Source organism: Lethenteron reissneri, chromosome 43 (assembly GCF_015708825.2).
Source record: "Lethenteron reissneri isolate LAM-NWPU_2019-01 chromosome 43, ASM1570882v1, whole genome shotgun sequence".
Taxonomy (NCBI): Eukaryota; Metazoa; Chordata; class Hyperoartia; order Petromyzontiformes; family Petromyzontidae; genus Lethenteron; species Lethenteron reissneri.
Window position 1 is genome coordinate 6,311,384 of NC_083821.1, and position 16,448 is coordinate 6,327,831.

The 16,448-nt window shown below is 47.9% G+C and overlaps 2 protein-coding genes across 40 annotated transcripts in view; one reads left to right on the plus strand and one right to left on the minus strand.

The window, feature by feature from the left end:
- Window positions 1–16,448, plus strand: part of LOC133353393 (uncharacterized) — a 47,006-nt gene that overhangs the window by 5,807 nt on the left and 24,751 nt on the right. For 3 of the 35 annotated variants that reach the window (XM_061569624.1, XM_061569623.1, XM_061569620.1), the window contains exons 5-7: window positions 4–45; window positions 3,834–3,909; window positions 7,484–7,594. In XM_061569624.1, coding sequence (XP_061425608.1) covers window positions 4–45; window positions 3,834–3,909; window positions 7,484–7,545 — 180 coding nt within the window. In that variant the 3' untranslated portion in view covers window positions 7,546–7,594. The other 32 variants (XM_061569637.1, XM_061569636.1, XM_061569632.1 and 29 more) reach the window with 28 other exon arrangements.
- The window catches only part of LOC133353392 (eyes absent homolog 1-like), a 120,492-nt gene continuing 110,656 nt past the window's right edge, over window positions 6,613–16,448 (minus strand). For 4 of the 5 annotated variants that reach the window (XM_061569607.1, XM_061569609.1, XM_061569612.1 and 1 more), the window contains exons 12-16: window positions 13,638–13,696; window positions 11,513–11,676; window positions 10,415–10,529; window positions 8,761–8,882; window positions 7,270–8,326 (exon numbers count right to left, since the gene is read on the minus strand). In XM_061569607.1, coding sequence (XP_061425591.1) covers window positions 8,124–8,326; window positions 8,761–8,882; window positions 10,415–10,529; window positions 11,513–11,676; window positions 13,638–13,696 — 663 coding nt within the window. In that variant the 3' untranslated portion in view covers window positions 7,270–8,123. The other variant, XM_061569610.1, reaches the window with a different exon arrangement.

The window sequence follows — 16,448 nt, forward strand, 5'->3', positions numbered from 1 at the left end:
AAGGCTTGCCGTGACGTCAGGGACCACGTGGTGATTACAGGCAACGTGAGTTGAGCGTGGACAATTATAGCCCTAAAAATGATCGTTTAAAAATATATATATTTTAACGATAGAATATAGTGCTGTCATCAGTGTGACGTACCTCTACGAAGTTAGCAGTCGATACGACATTGGGAAGACGGTTGAAATTGAGTTACAAGATTTTAAGGTACTGACAACACACAGAGTAAGTTAAATAAAAGCGTGTAAAAAGTTTTAAAATATATGTTTTTTATTTATTATGATAGAATATAGTGTTGTCATCAGTATGACGTAGGTATTTCAAGTTTGCAGTCGATAGCGCATTGGGAAGTGGATAAAAATTGAGTTACAAGATTTCCTTTTTGAGGATACAATACGGAGTGATCTTGGTTCTTTCGGTAAAGTCACGTAGAAGGGAAATAATAAAATAATAAAAATAAAAAATTATAAAATAATTCTCACGACGTTTCGGCCACAACGCAAGCAGCCGTCCTCAGGTGAAGACCAGGTCTGTCGGAAAGACAGTGTCTGAATGTTATTTTATTATTTCCCTTCTAAGTGACTTTACCGAAAGAACCAAGAAGATGAATCCCTGCAGTAAAATAAAATAAAAGCGTGTAAAATAAAATAAAAGCACCGCACATCAACGCTGTGTGCAAAAATCCCAGTGGGATGCAAGTAAAACAATAACAACCATAAGAGAATTTAAATTAAAGCTAACTCTACTACAACAAACAAATATTGCTTAAGCAAAAACGTTTCGAAATCACCAAAACAAAAGCTATAAAAACAACGTAACATTGATGGAATTTCAGCTGCGACCAAGAGAGTTTTACACTAAACGATATTAACGGCTAGCATACGACGTTTCGATTGCAACACAAGCAATCATCATCAGGTATAAATTAAATAGAAACACAAATCTAGTATACTTAGAAATGTAATGTAATTAAATAGAGAGTCGGATAACATAACAGTCAACACCCTATCTGATTGAACGTATGTGGTTGAACGTAATCAACCAAATAGGGTGTTGACTGTTATGTTATCCGACTCTCTGTTGTATAACATTACATTTCTAAGTATACTAGATTTGTGTTTCTATTTCATTTATACTTGATGATGACGATTGCTTGTGTTGCAATCGAAACGTCGTATGCTAGTATTTAATTTATTATTTTATTTTGATTTAAAACTTTCGTGACTGCAGGGATTCATCTTCTTGGTTCTTTCGGTAAAGTCACGTAGAAGGGAAATAATAAAATAATAAAAATAAAACATAATAAAATTATTCTCACGACGTTTCGGCCACAACGCAAGCAGCCGTCCTCAGGTGAAAACCAGGTCCGTCGAGGCGACAGCGTCTGAATGATTATTTTATCTTTATACGTGACTTTACCGAAAGACCCAAAGGTTAATTCCTGCAGTCACGAAAGCTCCAAATTAAGTTTCATATAAACGGCCCCAGTTGCATTCATGGGATACAAACTGTGGGGGCCGTTGGCCTCTGGGGTCTCCCCCGCCTGCATCCCCTATTCCGTTTGCGTTACCGCACCGCCCTAATACCCGCTAGGGCAGGGGTCGGGAACCTATGGCTCGCGAGCCATATATGGCTCTTCCAGTGACGGCATATGGCTCCCAGACAATTTTGAGTTGAAAAAAAAATAATAAAAAAATCAGTTTGGAACTGATTTTAAAATACTTGTGATATTGCTTAATAATACTGTGTCATTTTAAAGTAAACAGAAATTAGTTTTGAAGATAAATTTCACGGGTCACGCCTGCACGAAGCTTAACCTCACCACGTATGAACCAGACTACAAGGCCATCAGCAAAACCATGCAGCACCAGAAGTCGCATTAAAAGTAAGACATATTTAATTTATTATATGGCTCTCAATGAAATATATTTAGAAATATTTGGCTTTTATGGCTCTCCCAGTCAAAAAGGTTCCCGACCCCTGCGCTAGGGTTTCGCCGGCATTCGAACGCGACGCCCCCTACTCATACAGCCTCGCGCAGCGCTCCCACGCTGCGAGCATACGTACGCACATCATCATCAATCAAACGCCATGCTCCCCCTTTCTACACCGCTACGTACAGCTCTCGCACGCTGCGAGCGTGTGCCCGTCTACAGCCCTGTGCGGCACTCGTCTCCACCTCGAATAACCACGTTATCAATGCGCACCTGTATCAGACACGTAGTGAACGTACGCACACGCACACACACGCTGCTCCGTGCACTCCAAACGCAACCTCTTCCCTTGCGCCGCTCTGCGCAGCGCTCCCACGTGGCGAACCACTGTGTACACAGCACCACTAGCGTTCACACTTCTCAGCGAGATCACACGAGGCCACGATCAGCTATTAATGATTTATTCTCGGCTACCTGGGAATTATTGCTAAATCAGTATGAATCGACGAGGCTGGCCTATTCTGCTACCCCTGGACCTATTCCCTATTTATCTGCTTACGATACTATTTCACCTTCTTACTCACGGTTCGAAGTATTCAGCGTCCCGTGGGTTTTCCTCGCTGCTCGTCTCGACCCGTCGCACGGACGTCCGGAGGGCAGAGCGGGGAGCCGTCTTGACCGCTGGCTTCTTGGAGTGAGATCCTCTCTACCTTGCTACCTTCGATTTTTATCCTATCTCCCCGTCCCAGGGCTCCGCCTCCACCAGCACTCTTCGCTCCTTCCCGCGTTTATGCGCGGCACATATTCGAATCAGCTCCATTCTCATGCCTCCCCATCACAATTTCTGATCGGCTTGACTGCGCCGGTGCATGCCTTTGTCATGCCAATTTTGCAGCGGCACCCATCACAAAGGCTTGCCGTGGGAATTTATGCACGGGCCTCCGAGTACCTCTGATTATTCGTGGAAGACTCAATTTTGCCGTGTTTAAAATCTGATTTGTGCTCGCGGACACGATCAGAGACATGACGTTTCGTTTCCCCAATGTAACAGTCACCACAGCCATTGCCGATCATTGCTACAACGCGGTGGGCTCTCATGAGATTGATTTCTCCGAGACTAAGGTGCTCTGCAAGCCCTCTGGCTACCATCAAAGGTTTGTACACGAAGCCATTCAGATATACAAACACAGACATAAATTCAACCGTGATGATGGGTACAAACTTAGTAATCATTGGAAAGACGTTATCAACCATACAAAAAAGATTTCATTACACATTTTTGGACCATCTTATCTGACAGGCACTATTTTACTTTACCGAGTATTTACATCCCATACGTTTAACAGTACTCTCTTTATTGTCATCCAACACTGGTATAAACATAGGCATTTTCGTTTTCCTTTTCTATTATGTACATCCACAGTGACTTGCGCATAAACACGTCGTTGACCACGACCACGAGTACCCCGTCCCTCTGTTAGCCCCGCTTCCCCCCTCCCGATACGTTCCATTCATTGGCTACCACATTCTGATAAGCCCCTCCCCTCCCTCCCTCCCCCCTTAACTGGTACATAAGAGCTTACATCTTGAATTCCTCCTTCACTTGATGCAGCAAATCTGGCTGTGACGGTCCCACCTGATGACGGAGACTTGTGTTGCCTCCGAAACGTCGTGATTTTTATTGTTTTATTTTTATTAATTTTAATTTCATTTTTTACCTACGTGACTTTACCGAAAGAATTAAGAGTATGAATCCTTGCAGTCACGAAAGCTTCAAATCTAGAATAAATGTGTGCGTGTGTGTTTGTGTGGTGCTCGCTAACAGCACTTGCCCCTACAGTCTGTTAAGGCTATACGGGGGATCTTTGTTTTGTTCTTTGTTTGTGTGGTCATCTCAGTCAGTCGACCCGTGGCACCTGGGTCTGCCCCGTGACCTCCTGCCAGCGGGCGTTCGACACTTCACGTGGCCTCAAGGTGAACATGGCCTGGCACAAGCGTCGTGGTGACGTCACCGCCACTTAGTGACGAATGGCGGTTGTTGTTGTTTGTGTGTGTGGGGGGTCGCTTTGGTGGTGGTGGTGGGGTCGTAGGTGGGGCGGCCTGCGGCATCACACAATCTCCATCGGTTAATTTGGGTGATGCAATCAACGGCAATTGTGAGATGAACTTAATGAGTAGGAAGGATTTGGGGGGGGGGGTCATCATGTAACCATTAGATGTGTGGGGCCAGGTGAATGTGTGCTGGGTTACTGATGGTGACGTCCCTGGGAGCGTGCGGGGGTGCCGTTTGGGGGGCTCCGGGTCCCCCCACCCCCCATATATAAAAATATATATTCTTAGGTTTTTTTGGTAGTCACGTAGGTAAAAAATTAAAATTAATAAAAGTAAAAATAAAAAAATCACGACGTTTCGGAGGCAACACAAGCTTCCGTCTTCAGGTGGAACCGTCACAGCACGATAGCTGTATCAAGTGAGAGAAATTCCAAGAAACAGTATTTGTATATATACTGGTTGAGGGTGGGAGGAGAAAAAACCCTTAGAATATGAATCCTTGCAGTCACGAAAGCTTCAAATCTATAAAAAAAAAAACGGTTCACCATGTGGCCCAGGTTGTACGCGGGGGTTTAAAAGGTAACCCTGCAAAGTTTGGTGGCGATAAGGAAATAACACGTACTACCCAGGAACAAAAAATAATTGTTTCACTGTTATCAGAGCATTTTTGTTTGCATGTTTTGACACAAGAATGTGTGGCTAACGCAGACTTGACGCCTTGCAAAGGTATCTATATTTTTTTACTTAACACCTGTTTTTATTGCCAAAAATGGTCAAACCAATTCTCAGTTTTCCTACAACTTGTGCGTCCCCCGAAGCCTTCACTCAAGCCACGCTGTTACATCTCACCACGCCTGTTATACGCATGGAACACGAGTAGTGAGGTTGAGTGGTGAGAATAACACCGTCCGTTATAGCGCTGATCGGGCCCTACACACGTGGCACTAACCCTTTAAACTGCAAGCGAGACAGCTTTCTCCCCAGCACCTCCGTGAACTCCAGGCAAAGAGAGAAGGCAACACGAGTGTTTCTCGCTGGCTTTTATCCCCAGCGCTACCCCCCCTGCCCCTCCGATCGACCCAAGCTGCATTTTTCATTTTAAAGTTGCCGCTCACCCCTCCTGCTGCTGCAAAGGTCACGTGGGTCAAACCCCGGGCAGCCAATGCTGCACATGCAAAGTAACGGGGTGGTGGTGGTGGGTGCAGCTGACTGAAAGGTGTGGACGAAGCAACGGGGAGAGAGACTTAACTACCCCATTCCAAACCGCTGTCCCTCCCATCAATTCCATCAGCTTCCTCAGAAAGGGCGCTGTATGAATGCGAAACTGAATAGAATGTGAGGAGCCGATGGCTGAGATCTGTCGCCAGCTGAGGTGTTCTGTGGCAACCTCTTAACCTCTTCTTCCTGCCCGGGGCTGGATGGGACCGAAGGTGGCAGGGGTGGGAGTGCTGTCTACCTGTCGACCTGCCTGAGGTGGCCGTAAGGGGGTGACACTGGCTCCAAGGGGGAGCCAGTGGCCTAGTGTCGTGTCAATCTTGATCGGAAGCTTTCGCGACTGCAGGAATCCATACTCTTTGGTTCTTTCGGTAAAGTCACGCAGCTTTCCCACCTGATGACGGACGCTTGCGTTGCGCCCGAAACGTCGTGATTTATTTTATTTTATACCTACGTGACTTTGCCCGAAAGAACCATAGAGTATGGTGTCGTGTCGTCTACAGTTCGGGTACACTGGCTCTGCTGAGCCGGACCTACCATGGATTGGTTGCGTCAGCCTGGCTGGCCGAGTCGGGTCCCAACGTTGCCGAGCCAAATGCCGCTCCCGTCACCGTGCACCGCGGCTCATGGTGGAACTCTCAGCAGCAGCGATTCAGAACTCCCTCCCCCTCCTCCCTCCAAGGACCAGAACCATAATTCTAGATTTGAAGCTTTCGTGACTGCAAGGATTCATATTCTTAGGTTTTTTCGGTAAAGTCACGTAGGTAAAAATTTAAATTAATAAAATAAAATAAAAATCACGACGTTTCGGAGGCAACACAAGCTTCCGTCTTCAGGTGGAACCGTCACAGCACGATTGCTGTATCAAGTAAGAGGATACAGAAATCCTGCTGTGATGGTTCCACCTGAAGACGGAAGCTTGTGTTGCCTCAGAAACGTCGTGATTTTTATTTTACTTTTATTAATTGAAATTTTTAACCTACGTGACTTTACCGACCAGAACCATGGTCACTGCCGAGCGTCGTTTCTCCGTGGCTGCCCTCAATCGTCTGCAACGTGGCTATCATCATCCCGCTGCATCTTCAGAAGTGTTCAACCTACACTTCACTTCCTAAGAGGAACCTTAAAGGCCCCCCCCGCGTCCCTCTCTCTATCGCTCGCCTGACTTTCGAGCGACACCGAGCTGGGTTCCGTGCCACAAGAGTCACGGTGATGTGTGTCTCGTGAAATACTGCGCGCGTTATACATTGCATGATTATTGTTGGACGTTTACATGCATTTTGTCATTGGTGCCCAGGTTATCGTATGTCGAGTGCTGGATTCTTGAACAGTGTGGCATGATTCCAGAACAACACAACACAGTCTTACGTAACTTCAAATGCGTTTAAACAAAACAAAAAAATTGTAAGCAACAGTTCAAAAGCTTTATTACATAATTATGCATTTATTTTCAAGTACTGCAGTTTGCATTCAAATGAAAGTGGATTATTAACAACCTTTTTCTCATTCTTTTGCTTAATATCTTGCTCAGAATTTAACTTTTCAAGTTGTAAACATTTTAATTGACAGAGTGTGTGCTATGCTGATGTAAAAGTGAGGATGTATCGTCAGATTACGGGATTTTTTTTAACAGAACATGATCTCGTAAAAGCGTTTATGAATATTCACAGTCCACCGTGCAAAATTTTATCATTCAATTTTATTCAGTTCAAAACACAACATAAATGCCCTCGCCACATTCCAGATGTGTAAAGCGTCTAAAATGAGTTACTTTTAAATAAATACCCTAACTACAAAGTTAGAAACTCCCCTTGATTTAATTGTACCTGCAGTCACTTTATAAAATCAACTACAGTCAGGTTTTTGTGCCGGCTGGCACGCATGTTTCCCGGACGCGGATTTCTCAGTCTCTCTCCACGAGTGTCCACATGCTGCAGCCAATGGTCCCTTGCCACTTGCAGTTCAATCCTGGTCCACACGCTACAAATAGTCCATTTCGAGGGCCTGGTGCAGGGCCACCAAATCCGAGTGGCTGGAGATCTTCCAGAAAGGCATGTGGAGCTGAATTCGAGACCCATGGAAAAAAAAAACAAGCAGTGGTTACTCATTGCATGTGCTGCACGAACTTCTCAGCTCACTCAAACTCACTGCTCGACCCAGCCCCCTCTGCCCAAGCAACCAAAACATGTCGAAACCTTCAGTCAGTCTTTGCTCATTGTAATAATAATAATAGTTGAAACTTGTAACGCGATGCACAGTATTCGCTCACTCTTTTTGGTAGAGACGGCACGACTCAAGCGCGAGGAACTGCAGACGAGTGGGAAGGCGGCAGCCACGCGATGAGCCGGTGACAAACAATTTGGCCATGCTCTGCGGTCCTCTACATATTAAGGTGTGTTATGAGCCAATTAACTGGCGTTTACATGTGTGAGTAAACCGGAGTGCCTGGAGAAAACCTACGCATGCGAGGGGGAGACTATCCAATACAGACGGAACAGGTGTGCACATTTTTGCTGTACTGCCTTCCCCTGGCGAGCCAGGATATGGCTCCTCGTCGCCCACGGGGAAAGAGTTTCAAGAGATTTATGCCATCCACCCATCGTCTCCAAAGTGCCGGATTACAGGCGTGGGGGGGTATAACCACCGCTGCCCCGCTTATCGTGCTACTCCCTCTCTCCTGCCGCCACCACCACTGCATTCCCCGTAAACTTTCCCTGCGTTGCGACCACCTTTGGCTTTTATAAAAAAAAGTAATAATACTCCTCTACCCACACCGATCCCTGAATGCGCGCCATCGTTCGTGTGCCACGGCACCTTGAGACGTGGTCGTGGTCGCGTTTAGATCCTCGGTAAATTCGAATCGCCTTTATCAATCTGGTAGCAAGTATCCACGATGTGACGCCGTATTTCAAGCGTGCCATTCATCTTTGCTTGACACGAGAGGCACACGCAGTGACATTTCCACGATGCCAGTGTAAAGCTTGGATAGGTCTCACTGCAGACTGCACGTTGTGCGTTCCTACCTTTTTGGCCACTTGCTCTTCCTCCACTCCATCTCCGATGACGACGTAAATCACCTTCCGTCCATAGTGAGACACAATCCGCTCGAAGCAGCTCTCCTTTCCTGTATGCACGCACACGGGCGGACGCACGACACAACAATTGTGTACCCAGGGCAAGCGCCACTGTCTCACAAGCGACGAGGGATAGGGAATGAGGCGGCTTAGTTTAACTGTGTGGAGGAGCTATAGCGGAGGGGAGAGGACAATAAGCGGCTTGCTTTAAGCGCCGTCCAAGAATCGCAACCTGCAGCGGCTTTTCACGCTCTCCATGAACTCAATGGGGAGATGCATTGCCTGTTCATTTCGAGTTTGCATGTTCTACCCATATTCGTGTGGATTTTTCTCCGGGTCCTCTGGTTTTTCCCTCCGAATTTATAATCATGCTTTTAGAGTATTTGGCTGCTATGTATTTCCACGTAAAAAGCCACTTCGTTGAGCTATCATTTGTGGCCAGGTCGCTTCTGAAAAATTAGCTACGTAGCTCCGTGGGCCTTACCCATCTTGGTGGCACTGAAGATGTTGTTGATGGGGAACACCTCTCCGAAGCCGTAGAGCAGCACCTTGGACAGCGCCGGGATGAGCTGCGTTGTCGTCACCAGAACGTTCTCGCTGCTACTTCTGCGGCCCGCGACAAGCACACGACCCTCGTCTGAGGTCGCAACCGGGTACCCGTACCCTACCCGATACCCGGCTACCCGTACCCGGCCGGGTACGGGTACCCGTTTGCGACCCTGGTGCGGCCGGGTACGGGTACGGGTACGGGTAGGCCGTGAGTCACCGGTGAGTAACCGTTTGTCACTCATTTCGGGTAGGGTACGGGTACGGGTAGCGTACGGGTACCCGTACCCGGCCGGGTACGGGTACCCGTTTGCAACCCTGGTGTGTACGGGTACGGGTAAGGAATCAAAACCTGTTTGCGACCTCTGACGCTCGTTCCCTTTCTCCGTAAATTCCTCCTCCAACCAAGGACCAAGTCACAGCCATCGCATTCATTGCCTTTTTGGGGCTTCTTCAACGTCCGTTTCAGAGGATGCTTAATTTTTTTGAGAATAAAAAAAAGTTGTTTTTATTTCACGCAGGGGATGGCGACGACTTGTGGGGGAGGCCTTCATCCAGCAGTGGATTGATCACGGCCGATGATTATTGGCGATTGAACCAGAGGCTGGACGTTAGGCATTGTTGACCCTTTTCTTTTGCTTAATACCCATTCTCAAGTGGGTGCAGCACTCAGATAGAGAGGTGGGGGGGGGGATGAGGAAATGTTTGACTGGACACGAATGATCCTGTGAGTCCGATCTTTGTGTTGTGGTGGCTGAGTCAGCGAGGGATCAACCTTTTCACACGCCGGTTCAAGAGCAAAAAAAAAAAATCCTAATTCTCAGAGCTGCAAAAAGCCAAATTAATTAAGAAACCAAAGTTAGTGTCGTAGTTTTTTGTACGCGTGTGTGTGTGCACGTGCATTGGGAGCGGTAGTGTAGCGGTTAGCGCGCTGCACTACGAACCCGGCCACACGAGTTCGATTCCAGCTCGCGAGCAATCACAGTAGCGCATATCTGAACTGATGCAGGTTGGCCTCCCCTTAGGTGGACTCAAATGAGGAGCTGGTGCGGTGTGTAAACATCGCCACGAGGGAGAGAAAAGCGGCCGGGCGTGGTGCTGGCCACCCACCCCCTCGTGCACCGTGCCGGCCTTCACGTGTGCTCGCTCACAGAAACGTCCTCCAATAATCTGTTAAAGGCTACACGGGGGCTGTTTTCAGTCATTATTACCAAGCTGACGCCTGCCGTATATTTGGAGTATGCATGTTCTCCCCGTGGTCGCGTGGATTTTCTCGGGCTCCTCCAATTTTCCCCTCCACATTTAGAAGCTCGCGTTTAGAGTATTTGGCTGCTATAAATTTCCGCGTGATAATCCACGTCATTGAGATATCATGGTGAAATAAATAAACAAATGGGCCTTACCTGGTGAAATAAAAATAGTTTTTGGTTTTATCTCAAAGCGACGTACATAATAAAAATAAAACAAACTACACTCACAAGTGTAGAACCACAGTTTCCATCACAACAACGACGACAGATTTTAAAACCGCTCGCAGAGGCGCCGGGGGATGCAACGAGCGGCTGGGAGCATCGCTGTGACTGTGCGCACACCTGGAGTGGATGAGCGACAGGCACTTGTGGGCCAGCATGAGCCACGACTCGGTGAGGTTCTCGATTTCGGGCAGCAGCTGCAGCCACGACTCGCCCTTCACCGGCCCAAGCAGACCTGCAGCAGGAGCAAGCGAAGCATAATTCGACGTTAATCAAAATCGGGATTCGGAATATTTATTTCTACTGGAGGAATCCGATGAGCTGCAAAGCTCTGTCCAGTATGGGCAGGTCAAAACGTCAGAACAAATTATACAAGAACAGAATAGGAGTGCAAAGTATAGGAAAGGTAAACATCTTTTAAATATATACACATAAAACTAATTTTTCTTTTCGTACCAGGTAAAGCCCACTGAGCTATTAGCTTCTTTTTCAGAAGCGACCTGGCCACAAGTGATAGCTCAATGAAGTGGCTTATCGCATAGAAATTTATAGCCGTAAAATAACGTTTAAATAGTGCATGCGGGCGTGCGTCGCCACACGCCGCAAAGAGAAATCTGTGAGCAATGCCGGAGGCAGTGCCGTGCGTGGAGAGTAACACAGAGGAGGAGGAGATGTTTGACTGGATAAGAATGATCCTACGAGGCCGAGTCTTGTGTCGAGGCGGCTCCACTCAGTCGGCGAGGGAGAACACACCAAGGACACACATTTCACAAGCCTCGTGCAAGGTATAAAAAAAACTGAACAAAAATCCTAATTCTCAGAGCTGCAATAAGTCAAATTAAGTGAGAAACCAAACTTAGTGTATGTATATTCTTGGTTCTTTCGGTAAAGCCACGTAGAAGGGAAATAATAAAATAATAAAAATAATAAAAATATAAAACAATATACCGAAAGAACCAAGAATATGAATCCCTGTAGTCACGAAAGCTTAAAAAAAAAATTTGTGTATGTATGTTGAACTTATTTCACGCCGTACGTAGCCAACCAGTAGAGGTTCACAGATGTCTACTCAACACCTGTGAAAAAAGAGCTGTATAGCATACCGGATTATTCAAGCATATACAATTCCGATTCTAAACCGCGCGACTCAGAGGTGCGACGGTCTGTTTGCGCGCGTGGTGAGCGGTAGCGCGGCGGTGAGCGAGCGAGCGTGCGCGCCTGGCAGGTTGTTCTTGTAGGTGTTGTAAATCTCCTTGATGTGCCGGTAGCGGAAGGCGAGCTTTCTCATCCACTCGCTCCCGCCGCGCACGCCCGTGGCCACGCAGAGCCCCCCGCCGCTGCCACTCGCCGTGCAGAACCCGTCCGTCGCAAAGTTGTACGTCCTGCCGGCGGGAAGGATCACCGTCGTCACCATCGTCACCACCGTCACTCTCATTTCCATCGTTAACATCCGGCAACCGTCAATGGTAGTAAGTGTGAATAATAATACCGGCATTTACATCGCGGGCCATAATGTAGCAAAAAGACATTTTGTCAGAGCGCTGTGTTTTTCCGAATAGGGGTGAACCCCCTCGAATGTACTGGGTGCTTCAAAAAAATGTGAACACTTCCGAGAATTTGCAACAACGCCGCAAACAGTGTACCTCCGGGCTCTGGAGACCACCTGGAGAAGATTCCAGGCGTGCGTTGACAATGATGACGAAAAAGTGGAGACCCTTTGACTTTATGAAGCTATTTAAATACTTTTGTTATCGTGTTAAAGTGTAGCATTAGCCGTTCATTTTTACCATTACAAAAGATCGTCCCATATAAGTGTTAACATTTTTTGAAGCACCCTGTATATATGTATGCTGAACTTGTTTTGCACCGTACGTAACCAACCATGCTAATAGGTTGTGCGGGGGAAAGACCAACAAACTAAACGCAAAAATGCAGTTCTAAAGGAATGAGTTTTCAATCAAGATTTGACAAGTGCATCGCTCCAGTGGCTTCCTCATGTTGGAGGGAAGAGCGTTCCAGACAGCTTGCGCTTTTGCATCGTCTCCAAATCACCACCACCACCAAGAGCCATCATCCAATCATCAACAAATGTTCGTTGTTTAGCATTATTATTCCCACTACTACCGCAATAAAGATATAAAATCCTACACACATAATAAATGCCGCAGCGTTTTAAAATGTGGCCGCAACTGAGACACTTTTATGGATTCACACTGTTTGAGGTGGCAGAGCGGCTCACTGGCCCGAGCTGGCGCTGCTGAGATTGTGGGTCACGATTCGACTGCCTGGCGTCACACGTCGAGCTGAATTGTGGTGCACGGGTGCATCACTACGCGCCGGACGTTTACGCTTCGTTGAGAGGCTTTCGCCAAGGCCCAGGTGGCCAATCGGCAGCGGAAGTTCGGGCATGCTCCGCCGGGCAGCTGGAACAAGGCGTCACGGTGGCGAGATGTTAACTACCTTGCCTCGTATGCAGGAGGTCGTGGGTTCCATCCCGACCTAACGCCTGTACGTGTGGAGTTTGCGTGTTTTCTCTCCCCGTGGTCGCGTGGATTTTTCTCCGGGTCCTCCGGATTCCCCCTCCACGTTGAGAATCAACATCAAGTGTCGAGAGTATTTGGCTGCTATACATTGACACGCTTCGGTGAGCTATCATTTGTGGATAAGTCGCTTCTAAAAAACAACTTATAGCTCAATGGGCCTCATCTGGTAAAATAAAAAAATAGTTCATAGTTTTAATACATAATCAACGTTTTTGGGTTTAGATCGCGTTATTTATAAATGTGTCATAACCCTCCACCACCCGACATGGCCAATCAGTAAAAAAGTGTCACGTTGACAAAAGACAAATAGTTCACTGCTTTAGCCCAGCATCATCATGATGCTGGATGCAATTACCAGCGAAACGTCGTACTACTCAAATTGTAAATGTTGTGGTTTCACGCTTCAACACACCGGTGGGCTAAAGCAGTGAACTATTTGTCTTTTGTCAACGTGACACTTTTTTTTTGCTGATTGGCCGTGTCGGGTGGTGGAGGGTTACGACACATTTATAAATAACGCGATCTAAACCCAAAAACGTTGATTATGAATAATATTGGTCGCGAAATCCTACGTGTTAGTTTTAATACAGTACGTCGCATATCCGACCGTGGCACATTCACATGCATGCCCTGACCAATTAACCGCCCACAACCAGCGCAGTATATGCGCACGCAGTAACTGTCACCGTGTATTGACGTTCACACATCTGACCCGTTCACATATCCGCCTATAACTCTCTGGCAAGTTGGATGTGCGGCGCTGGACTGTCGATGGGCGGGGGGTGGGATGCCTCACTCACCCTAGGTCTTGCCCGTTGTCGTCTGCCGAGACGTCGTCTATGTGGGACTGGTCACACTCCTCAAAGACAGAAAAGAAAGCACAGCACACATCACTCCGATGAAATGAAACACACGGCAAGAATTGTTTTTCTCGTCTTCGCGGCCGCCGCGGTGTTCGGTGTTGCGCTGCACAGCGCTCCGATGCGCTGCCGGGTTTGTACCGCATGCTGTTTGGCACGAGCAGTTCCCGAGGAAGGTCGTGGAACTTGGAGTGAAACGTCAGACATCGTGCCGAACGACACGCGCGGGTAGCACTGGCAGAGTCAGTGGGGGGTGGGGTGGCACGTGCCCCCCCAATGATCCCTCATTTCGATGGGATCATTGGGGTTTATTAGTAATATTAGTAATAAATCGGCATTTTGCGACCCCCACTGCCACTGTGTAGCATATTGTTACGTGCCATGGACTCTATGAGATGATAGGACAATAGTCCGAGTCCATAATTGGCAATAAGTAACGGCAAAGCAGTTATAAGTGACTCACAGAATTGTGCGCAGTTGCTTATACAGCACACGACTTCGCTGAAGGCATTCACCTTCATAGCGCGATGCCGATCACACAACGCGGTTCGAATTCGCCATCGCCGCACACGCGTCGAATAAAAATCAAGGGACAAGTCCTTACTTCCTAACAACTCCTTACTTACTAACAACTCCTTACTTACGAACAACTCTTCTATCATTTTTCATTGCTGGAGGGGTTTCCCCCCCCCCCCACCTGGAAATCCTGGCTCCACCAATGGCGGGTAGGGCCTGACAACGCATCGAAGATCTACAATTGTTTTCATGCTCCTTCTGTTTGATGTTTTTCCTCACGCTTACATTCCGATTGTGCTGCAGGCGTCGTGGCGCGAGACGGAATTTTTTCCCCCCTTTCTGCCAATAAAACAGGAGGTGTTAAGATGTTCAAACACCAAATAAATATATTTTGCAAAGGCATAAAGTCTGCATTAAACACACATAATTGCGACATAACATGCAAACAAACACGCTCTGATTATATAGACTTTGTCTTTGAAACTGATTGGCCTACGCCAGAGACAGCCTTCTTTATGGCCTAGTCTCAGCAGTGTTAGACCAGAGATTGGATAAACAAAAATATTTGTTTTAAATGGCAGGGAGGAATGGGTGACCAACAATGGAGGGAAGGGGTGCGTAGGTTGATAGGAAAGGGTATGGGGAGGGAAGAGGAAGAGAAGAGGTGAGGCTTTGATGAACCGATGAATCGCTCAACGTGCCCACGAAGCGAAATGGGAGCAATGGGGTTTGATTCCTTACCCGTACCCGGCCGCACCAGGGTCGCAAATGGGTACCCGTACTCGGCCGGATACGGTTACCCGTTCCCTACCCGTACTCGTACCCTACCCGAAATGAGTGACAAACGGTGACTCACCAGTGACTCACGGCCTACCCGTACCCGGCCGCACCAGGGTCGCAAATGGGTACCCGTACCCGGCCGGGTACGGGTAGCCGGGTATCGGGTAGTGTACGGGTATCGGGTACCCGGTTGCGACCTCTGTGACACAGAGGCGATCACCCGTATTCATACGCGGCGGGCATAATCCAGCGTTATTGTTACTGGCCAACAGGTGGCACTACTGGGTTGAGGCACAAACTCCCTTTCAGTGCTGAGTCGATGGTTTGGCAGCAATCATCAACCTCTACGTCTGCCCATCCGCGAGGGAATTGCAATGGTTCGTCTATGAATTGTTGCAATCCGTGGCTGCGATTCGAGTCGAAACACGATTGTAGATTGGCATTCATATTTCTGACTTGCGTATTGGTCATAATGGAGGTTTTTTGGGTTAGATCGTGTAAATATATAAATGTGTCGTTAAAACCCGCCACCACCCGACACAGCCAACTAGTAAGGGTTGTCACGTAAACAGAACGTGGCCAATTCGTCACTAGTACAGCACGCCGGTGTGTTGGAGAGCCAAGCCACAACATTTACAATCTGAGTACGACGTTTCGCCAGTAATTACAGCTAGCTTCATCAGGCGACAGCCAGATTTGTGGAGAAGTCCACCTGTTTCGTTCCTTATATCGAGGCGTAGATGTGGTGGGGGGGGGGGGGAATTACCGAGTCAACGTACATTACGAGCATGCGCATTATGCGTTTGTATTGTTTTACATTCTTTTACAGCGCGGTCGCAGATCAAATCGGTAGCCCAGGGCCACCCGTCCTCCGCTTGTGCTCGAACCTCGATCGGCCTCATCAGCCACGTTCGGACCCATAGACGAGACAAAGATTCACCGTACAGCCTCTAACAGACCGCTGGGGCAAGTGATGAGAAGACACTGATGGACGCCCGTCAACCCTCCCCACCCCCACGGACTGTCAGACGTTTGCCGAAGACTGTTTTGTATTCTCTCCTCCGGTTCGTGCAGTTTGGTTCACTTTGTGAATGTTGAACGTGACGTTGGTGCGTGGTTTGGCTTGGTAGCGTCCATCCCAAAAAATAAAAACGCCAATTCCCACACGGTAAATGCGACTTCCCCGCGTTCGGCAAAGTCTGCCCCCCTGTATTGGATCCAGGAACGCCGCACGGCGCCTCGAGACAATTGGCCAAAGCCATAGAGTGAGTATCTCCGCACGTGGGAGGGAGTCCCAGAGTGCACGGAGAAGAACCCACGCACATCCGAGGGGTGTAACGCTGAGCACAGCCATCTCCAGGCCATCTCTGCAGCCCCCCCCCCCCCCCAGGGTCTACAACGCCTGATCATCCCCTGTGGTTTCCTCTTTAGCGCTTGCCGCTCTTAAAATCTCGC